The sequence below is a fragment of the Cebus imitator genome, unplaced genomic scaffold (assembly GCF_001604975.1).
Source record: "Cebus imitator isolate Cc_AM_T3 unplaced genomic scaffold, Cebus_imitator-1.0 Scaffold23, whole genome shotgun sequence".
NCBI classification, from domain to species: domain Eukaryota; kingdom Metazoa; phylum Chordata; class Mammalia; order Primates; family Cebidae; genus Cebus; species Cebus imitator.
Window position 1 is genome coordinate 3,689,582 of NW_016107338.1, and position 9,555 is coordinate 3,699,136.

The window sequence follows — 9,555 nt, forward strand, 5'->3', positions numbered from 1 at the left end:
TTCACCATGTTGACCAGGATGGTCTCGATCTCTTGACCTCGTGATCCATCCGCCTCGGCCTCCCACAGTGCTGGGATTACAGGCTTGAGCCACCGCGCCCGGCCAGAGAAATATTTTCAAATAGTTGAATCTTTCCTAAGTGCCCTGCCTCCACTCATGTGCCCATACTCCCCACCCCAGGCTAAAGATACAGGTGACAACAACGTGGATTTCACCTTTGGGAAGTTTCCAGTTCCTTGTTTGTGGCTTTATGCTCAAACAAGAAGTGTAGTCTGTTCCTACATATCTAAGAGCAGATAGATCTGAACCCTATCTACCCTCACCCCAGACTGAAAGTATTTGAATCAAACTAACATGTCTGGTCACCCAAAGCAGCTTTCTTGGTAGGGACCTAGTCTCGAGAACGTTAGTGGGGAAGTCTGTGAATCTGTGGGGTAACTGGGCAAGGCAGTAGATATGGGGATTGAGCATGAATTAATTTACCCAGGATAACTTATGAGTACAGGCATGGAGGAGAGGACAGGGTAGGGGCCAAAAAGGGCTTGACTCTGTCATTTCTGCTCATAGAACGATGTAGGCCTTGTGTGCTAAGTGTAGAGCTCTGGCTTCCTGTGGCCTGTCACCGCCATATGATGAGTCAGTCTTGCTCCCAGCTGTCCCTGCAGGGCATCTTGGGTTTAGTAGGGGGTGAAATAGGGATTCTAAGTCAGGTAGCCTTTCTTCAAATCCTGCAGGTGTGCAGGGAGGAGTTGTGCCTCCCAGGACCTGTTTCCTATGTGTTGAAGTAGGAGGAATCCCATCTAGATTCTGTGGGGGTTTCCTTCCATCCTTCCATCCCTTTTTCACACTGTCACTGGCCTGGCTTCTGGGAAGAAGAGAGAAAGGATGAGAGAAATATAGAACTTGAGGAGGTGTATAGATTTGCTGTCCTTAAATTCTTTCTGGAAGAAAGTATAGGTATTGGGAGGAAGATCAGTGTATGGGTGGGTGAACACATACACTGCTTATACTCTTGCCTGGCACTCAGCCTGGACCCTTACTCAGTATTATTAATCTTGTTATATGCTGGTCCATTCTCCCAGTTGGAATATGAGCATATATATACGTGTAACCTTCTATCAGTAGTTGTACCTTGTTACTGTTTTACCATCTTTTTTCTCTTGAAGACATTTTCATGTCAATACATACAGAATAAAGGGCTGATATTTCAGTGAGTGGGTATATCATACTGCTATTATTCTCTAATATTTAATCTATTTATCTTACCTGTTATCTATGGGGCTGCCTTTGACTCCCTTACTTAACAAGATAACAGTCCCCCTTTCTTCTCCCTCTCCCCGCCTATATTTTTCTCTATAGCATTTAGCATCACTTGATATATACTTATTTTTTTGCTTATTGCCTAACTTTCCTCTGTTAGAATATAAGCTCCATGAAGACAGGGATTTTTCTTTTAAAAATTGTCTTATTATGCTAGAATCAGGCAGCATTTTCTTCTATACCATAGAATGAGTGTTCCTGTTTTTTTTTTTTTGGAGACAGGGTCTCGCTCTGTGACCCACGCTGGAGTGCAGTGGCATGATCTGGATTCACTGTAACCTCAACCTCCTGGGCTCAAGTGATCCTCTTACCTCAGCCTCTCAGGTAATTGGGACTACAGCCATGTGCTACTTCACCCAGCTAATTTAAAAAATTTTTTAAAAGATCCGGTCTCACTGTGTTGCCTAAGCTTAAACTCCTAGGTTCAAGCAGTTCTCCCTCCTCAGCCTCCCAAAATGCTGGGATTACAGGTGTCAACCACCACACCTGGCCCTTTTTTCTTTTTTATCCGTGCTCTATACCTGGTATTGAGAACCGTTCCTGGTGCATCATTGATGCTCAGTAAGTATTTGTTGAGTGAATTAATTTGTTGGATATTTGGTATATCCAACAAATTAATTCATTGGGCTTTTTATTTGCAATATTTTGATTATTATGAGCACTCTGTGCTAAACACTTGGTATATACATCTTTGCATGCTTGTCCACTGTCTCTTTAGGATAAATTCCAAGAAATTCGTAAGCTAAGTTAAAGGGTATGCATATTTAAAATGTTAATTCATGGAGCCAAACTACCCTTGAGAACATAAACTTCTATTAGCAACATGTGAGATTGCCTGTTTCCCCATACTTTTAATAACATTGGGTGTTGTGTGTTTTTGTCTTCCTCATCTGACAGGTGAGACATGGTCTTGTAACACAGTGGTCAAGAGTGTGACTTTGGAGCCAGCCTGTTGGGGGCTGAATTCTGACTCAGCCATTTGCTAACTGTGTGACCTTGGGTAATTCATTTACCTTCTCTGTCCTTCAATTTTATCTTGGTAAAGTAGGGATAATGATAGTACCTATTTATGGGGTTATTGTGAGGAATAAATCCAAGTAAAATGCTTAGAATAGCAATTGAAACATAGCACTCAATAAATATGATTTAATTTTCATTTCTTTGAATATTAAAGGTTGAATTTTCAAATGTATTTTGGACCTTTGTATTTTTTATTTAAATCAATTCATAACTTTTGCACCGTTTTTTTTTTTTTTTCTTTCCTTTCAGAGACAGGGTCTTGCTTTGTTGTCTAGGCTGGAGTGTAGTGGTATGATCATAGCTCACTGCAGCCTTGAACTCTTGGGCTCAAGAGATCCTCCTGCCTCAGCCTTGTGAGTAGCTGGGGACTACAGGTGCCTGCTACCACACCTGGCTAATTTTTTATTTTTTTGTAGTGATGGGTTCTTGCAACCCAGACTGGTCTTGAACTTTAGCTTCAAGTGATCTTCCCACCTTGGTCTCCCAAAGCATTGAGGTTACAGGCATGAACCACTGCACCTTGCCTGCACATTTTTTCTAATAACTTTTTTTATTAATTTGTAAGAGTTTTAACATGTTGACTATCATAAATGATAGGGCATTGTTCACCATTTTGTCATTTTTTTTTTTTTCAATTTTGTTTATGCAGCTTTTTTTCTGTGTGCAAATTTTGCATTTTTAGGTAGTTAGAAAATCCCTTCCCTTATAGTTTTTTTCTGCTACTAGACCAATGTTTAGAAAAAGCATGTTCCCCAACCTCAAAATTATAAAAATAGTTACTTGTTCTTTTTGAGTACTGTGTGTGTTTAAATCTTTAATCTTTAAATTTAAATCTTTGATCCATCTGGTATTTATTTGGACATGAAGAGAGTGGTTGGGATCTGGCTGTATTTCTTTTCTTTTCTTTTCTTTTTTTAAGTCTCACTCTTGCCTAGGCCAGAGTGCAGTGGTGCGATCTTGGCTCACTGCAACCTCCGCCTCCCGGGTTCAGGCGATTCTCCTGCCTCAGCCTCCCTAATAGCTGGGATTGAAGGCGCCCACTACCACGCCTGGCTAAATTTTTTTATTTTTAGTATATATGAGGTTTCAGTATGTTAGCCATGCTGGTCTCGAACTCCTGACCTTGTGATCTGCCCGCCTCAGCCTCCCAAAGTGCTGCAATTACAGGCGTGAGTCACAGTGCCCAGCCGTGTATTTTTTTTTCAGTTGGGTAGCTATCCTAAACTCATTTGTTAAAGAAGGAGAAACAGGAGCCTTCAGTCTATTCTCCTCTTCCCTAATTTGAAAGTGGCTCGTTATTTTAAATATCACATCCTCAGAAATAGCAAATCCCGTCTCAGAGAATGGATTTAATGTTTGGATACAGCCAAAAGTCATTTCATTACTAAACTCTGGGGTTGAATATACCATTTAGAGCAGTTTTGGATCAGAATTCACAGTCTGAATTGTAAGTGATGAGACTGCTGTCTCTCTGCTGAAGCTTCTTAACTGGCTCTGAAGTCTCTTCCAAAGCAGATCTTAACAAGGGTACTGCTTTGAAAGGCCATTGTTCATTTGAATGATACTTTCTGTATTGTTCAAAAAAAAGTGCTTGTAGCAGGTATTTTCTCATTCCAGGTTGAGAGTATTGGTAGGATATTGATAAGGGGTACTGAATGGTAATAAACCTGTTGTGCTTTAGCTCTGCCCTAATCAGCTTATTTCAGAACTCTAGTTTAATTCAGTTTCTTGCCTCTGACTCAAAATGGAGGGAGGGTGGTTCTTATATAAAAGAACACCCACATTTCCCTTTGGCAGCAGCTACCTGCCAGAGATTGTGAAGAAGAGTAGCCAACCTTTACATAGTACATATTGTGTGCCAGTCATGGCCTAAGTATAATACCTTACATGTATAAACTTCTTACGAGGTTGGTGCTCTGTACTGAGTTGAATGGTATCCCCCAAAATTCATGTTCTGCCAGAACCTATGAATGTGAACTTATTTGGAAATAGAGTCCTTGCACATATAATCAAGTTGAGATGAAGTTTTACTGGTGAGTTCTAGTCCAGTGACTGGTGTTGTCATAAGAAGAGAGAGACATAGAGGGAAGATGGCCACATGAAGATGGAGGTAGAGATTGCAGTTATCCTTCTGCAAACTAAGGAATGGCTCTGGCCCTCCAAGGATTGTCAGCAATTACCAGAAACTAGAAGAGACAAGGAAGGATCTTTCCCTAGAGCCTTCAGAGGGAGCATGGCCCTACTGACACCTGGATTTCAGACTTGTAGCTTCCAGAATTGTGAGAAAATAAATTTCTGTTGTTTTAAGCCATCCAGTTTGTGGTAATTTGTTATGGCAGTCCTAGGTAACTAATATACAGTCTTACCATCTTCATTTTCAGGTAAAGGAAACTGAGGCTCAGAGAAGTCAAATACAAGATCTCTGTAGGCCCCTACTGTGCTGGCTGTGCATAGATTCTGTACCTCCTGCTGCTGCTGTTGTTGGCTCTCCACCTTTACTATGGCCATCACCTCCTGAGAGTGCTTGAGCTGAGCTGCTGGAATGACTTATTTTTATAACTTATCAGGCCATAGCCTTTCCCCACGTCTTGCCTGCTTCATACTGTAAATCAGAAACTCTTCTTAGGAGGCTTCTGACTGTAGCCTGACCATCTCACCCCCGATCTCTTCTCCAATCCCTCTTCCCTCCTTTTTTTCCCTTTCCTATTCTGTCTTTATTTTTACTTTTCGTGCAGTGTCAGAGAAGTGTAGTGATAGTGTTGGGGGAGGATCCCCCAGTTGCATCTGGCAGTTAGTTTTATACTTCACACTTCTGGCCTGCTGTATCTTCTAGAATTTCTGTTAATAGGCAATTCAGATCTTCTGTTTTTCTTTGGAGCTTTCAAGATCTTGCACATAGCTTATAGTTACATAGCTATGAATAGAGAATGGGCACCTTCATGGTGGCACTGGCTGTGAGGGCACTTTTATTGATAAATTCAACCCACCGCAATGGCTGTCTCTCCTGTCAAAGTGAGTGAAGGGATTAGAGTATTTTCTGAACCAGCTGATCTCCCTGAATAGCTTCTTGCCTGCCCTGGGGCTTTTCTGTTGGCATTTCATTGGTGGCTATGGAATCTTGCCTGTTTTCCAATATAGACCTTTGGCTTTAGATCCTGTTCATGTTCTTATCCACTCTCACAGGACTGAACTCCAGGAACCACGTCTCTTTTGTTTGCTGCTCTATCCCAGGATTGAGCAAAGCCCCGATTCTTACCCCTCAAGAAATATTTGTTGAATGAAGAAGTGAATATTGACCTGGAATCTTCAAACTCTTGGTTTTCCTTGCTTCTTCCTGAAGTCAGGGGCCGGAATAAGAATCTGTTTAACAGTCCTAAGCAATAGAAAAATTGTGATGCCCCTCATGCTTTCCTCCCTCAGTATGTATTTAAAGACTTTAAATGCAAAATAAGTACAAAGAAACTCAGCAAAATATAGAGAAAATGCAGCAAAATTCTGATTTTTACCATGGTTACCACTTTGATAAATATAAAGTAACTTAAAATTGTTGTTGTTGTTGTTCTTGTTTTCCCAGTTCTCTTGAGAACATGCTGTTGAGTAATCCTGCTTGGACCAGTCCTTCCCTCACCCTAGACTTCACCTTCAGTTCCCCTTTATACCACCTGCTGAAGCTGCCAGTCAGCCTTTTCCACCACCCTGCCTCCCCCAGGGGTGTTTGGCTTCTCAGACCCCAGACTGAGCTAGTGCTCTTGGCTCCCTAGGGTCTTGCCAGGGAAGTCATATATACTGCCAAAGAGTACCTAGTAGAACGCCCATGCTGAATTGTGATTTATAGTCAGCATAGCACATTGTGTCAGGTGATTATACTTAGGCTGCTTTTAGCTTTAAGAATCTGCTTCTGTGATCTTGTATGTGGAAAGCCTAGAAATTTCTCTGTGATCTGCCTTCCTGGATCACTGAGACAAGTCAAGTCATAGGCCGATTCTACTACCTGTATTAATCTGGGCCTTGTTGAGACCATTCAAAGAAAGGTGTGATGCTAGAAGTAAGGCCCAGGCCTCCTCCACTCTGTTCCAAGGCTGTGACCATAGTCAAATCCTGTTGAGTCCAAAGAGTTTAAAATAGTGTTGGAAACCTCCTAGGAAAAAAAAACCACCATAACTTCCTGGGTAAGGAAGTGACATGTGCTGACTAGAGCAGGAGGGGTAGCCAAGGCTCCAAGTTCTATTCTGGACCTGTTGTTGATTTGAGGTGTGACATTCAGCAATCTGAGCTGATGTTCTGTAGCTCTGATTGGTTTCTCATCTGCAGAGAGTGAAAGAGGCTGTGCTTTAGGAGAGCCTCACCATTACACGTCCTGCCTCATTTTAATTCCAGGCTTCTTTTTGAGATGGACTCTCACTCTGTTACCCAGGCTGGAGTCCAATGGTGTGATCTCAGCTCACTGCAACCTCTGCCTCTGGGTGTAAGTGATTCTCTCACCTCAGCCTCCTGAGTAGCTGGACTTATAGGTGCGTGCCACCATGCCTGGCTAATTTTTGTATTTTTAGTAGAGACGGGGTTTCACCATGTTGGCCAGGCTGGTCTTGAACTCCAGACCTCAAGTGATTTACCTGCCTCAGCCTCCGAACCAGGCCTCTTTTTTAAATGCAGAAACACCCCCACAGAGTTAATATAGAAACCCAGCAATGTTGTTTATGTTTTACTTGAATTCATTTAATCAGAATTGTTTTTCTTTTAACAGTGTGATTAGATCAGCTCTTGTAGGGGATGGGAGCTTCGATAGGGTTTAGGAAAGGAAGATTTGTGTGGGGCACACTCCTTGGCTTTGGCAGCTTAAGGGTACCAGGTACATGATAATTTAGATGGATAACAGAAACTTGTGTCCCTTGAGAGCCAGGCATGTATTAGATGCTTTCATATATTATTTAATTGTAATACAAACCAATAAAATATCATTCCCATTTTTGCACATGGGCAAGCTGAAAGTCAAAGCAGTTATATAACTTGCCCAAGGTCACACAGCTAATAAAAAGGCTGAGCTAGGATTTATTTTTCCTTAAGTCTGTACAACTGCAAAGCCCATGCTGTTTTCACAGAGCTTTTCTGTCCCTGGTGAGATTTAGAAAGGAAGATATGAGAAAGAAGGGTGGTGAGATGCCATCTTTACCTACCTCGCAGTTTTGCTTGTTGGGATGTGTTTAGCCAGAATGTTCTGTTTATAGAATACTAGATTCTATATGTAGAGATGCTGCAACAATATATGTAGGAAAGATACCAATTGGCTGTAGGGGAGGATTTTAAAAAGCCTTTGTTCTTCATCACAGTATAGGGCACGTGTCAAAACACCACTGGTAATTGGTTTACTGCTTAAGTGGCTCTGTCCTATCATCTATATAAAATCTGTTGATGTGGGTCCTGAAGTCAGTGGTGATGATGGCAGAGGTGAGGGTGTGGTGTGTCCTCGCTGCATGTACTGGAGCTGGTGGCACCTCTTGTGTGACTTTTGCAGTGAATTATTACTGAGTAAGAGGTGTCTTGATGGGCACGGTGGCACATACCCATAATCCCAGCATTTTGGAAGTCTGAGGTAGGCGAATCACCTGAGGTTGGGAGTTGGAGACCAGCCTGACCAACATGGAGAAACCCGTCTCTACTAAAAATACAAAATTAGCCAGGTGTGGTGGTGCATGCCTGTAATTCCAGCTACTTGGGAGGCTGAGGCAGGAGAATCACTTGAACCTGGGAGGTGGAGGTTACAGTGACCTGAGATCACCCCATTGCACTCCAGCCCAGGCAATAAGAGGGAAACTTCACCTCAGAAAAAAAAAAAGCCGGGCGCGGTGGCACTTGCCTATAGTCCCGAGTCCTATAGCTACTTGGGTGGCTGAGGTGGGAGGATTGCTTGAGCCCAGGAGTTCTGGGCTGTAGCGTGCTATGCTGATCAGGTGTTCTCACTAAGTTCGGCATCAATATGGTGACCTCCCGGGAGCGGGGGACTACCAGGTTGCCTAAGGAGGGGTGAACTGGCCCAGGTTGGAAACGAGCAGGTCAAAACTCCCGTGCTGATCAGTAGTGGGATCTTGCCTGTGCATAGCCACTGCACTCCAGCCTGGGCAACATAGTGAGACCCTGTCTCTTTAAAAATAAAAAATAAATAGGTGTCTCTTTTTTTCTTTTCCAAGGGAGACCAAATAGCAGTGAGTGCTGGCACACATCCAGGGATGCTGGCCTCTTGGGCTAGCAGAAGAGATGGCTTGAAGGTGTCAGGCGATGGAATGAAAATTGCTAGTCAAGTGGCATAATTTCAGGGCACCAAGAATGTGTCCTGCCCCTCAAAAACTTGACCTAGCTGTTTGCTATTGCTTGGAATCCCACAGTTGGAATTTCTTTTTCTTGATTTAAATCTTTGAGACCCTGTTAAAAATGAAGAGACTCCAAGAAGGGGTTGATTGTGAAACATCTTGGTCATGTTACCTGGAAGTGTGAATGAATTTATCAGATTGATTTCTGAGAACTAGACTGAGGAAGGGATAGAGAGGAGAAGGCACTGTGCCCCTAGTTGTAGGGACAGAAAGGGGACACCAATGAGTTTGAGATAAAGGCCTTGAAGAGAGATGCTGGGTCCCTAAAGAAATACTTCGTTTCCTTCACAGTTTTGTCTGAGAAAAGAAAAGCAGCTGAGGGTGCTGGTTATGGAAACCCATGACTCCAAAAGAGGATATGCTGGGTAGACAGATTTGCTACCAGCATGTTTGGATGGAGGTACAGTGTTTGGATAGCAGCTGACAGCTAGAGTGTAACCAGGAGTGCTGGACCTTTGGGTCTGTGGTTTACTGTGATGTCCTCAGACAAGACTGTCACAGATCTTAGAAGGGGGGAGGCGCAGCTTCTGAGAAATGATGCAAAATGGTGGCGCAAAAGAGGCCACCAGTGGCAACAAGGGCAGGGCATTTCCTTCGTGGCTGCTGGTCATGGACAGCTTCTGGTCTGAATTTCCCAATGAGCTATGCTAAGATAGAGCTTTACCGGAAAGCAAAATAAGCCATGCCAAAAGCAATGACAAAGCACTTGGGGTATCCACGCAAAGGTGCAGTTCCCCCTTTTCCACTAACTTTGTGGAGCCAAAATAGCTGATCCAGAAGCTGCCAAGATAGTCCCTGTGATTAAGACATGCAACTTTTTTTTTTTTTTTTTTGAGAGTTTCACTCTGTT

General features: G+C 42.9%; 1 protein-coding gene across 1 annotated transcript in view; it reads left to right on the plus strand.

The window, feature by feature from the left end:
• The window catches only part of LOC119470119 (squamosa promoter-binding-like protein 14), a 41,248-nt gene extending 38,767 nt beyond the window's left edge, over nt 1-2,481 (plus strand). Inside the window, exon 5 of the mRNA XM_037736104.1 lies at nt 2,218-2,481. Within this exon, the coding sequence (XP_037592032.1) occupies nt 2,218-2,306 (89 nt within the window). The 3' untranslated portion in view covers nt 2,307-2,481. The remainder of the gene's footprint in view (nt 1-2,217) is intronic.
• The last annotated feature ends 7,074 nt before the right edge of the window (nt 2,482-9,555 follow it).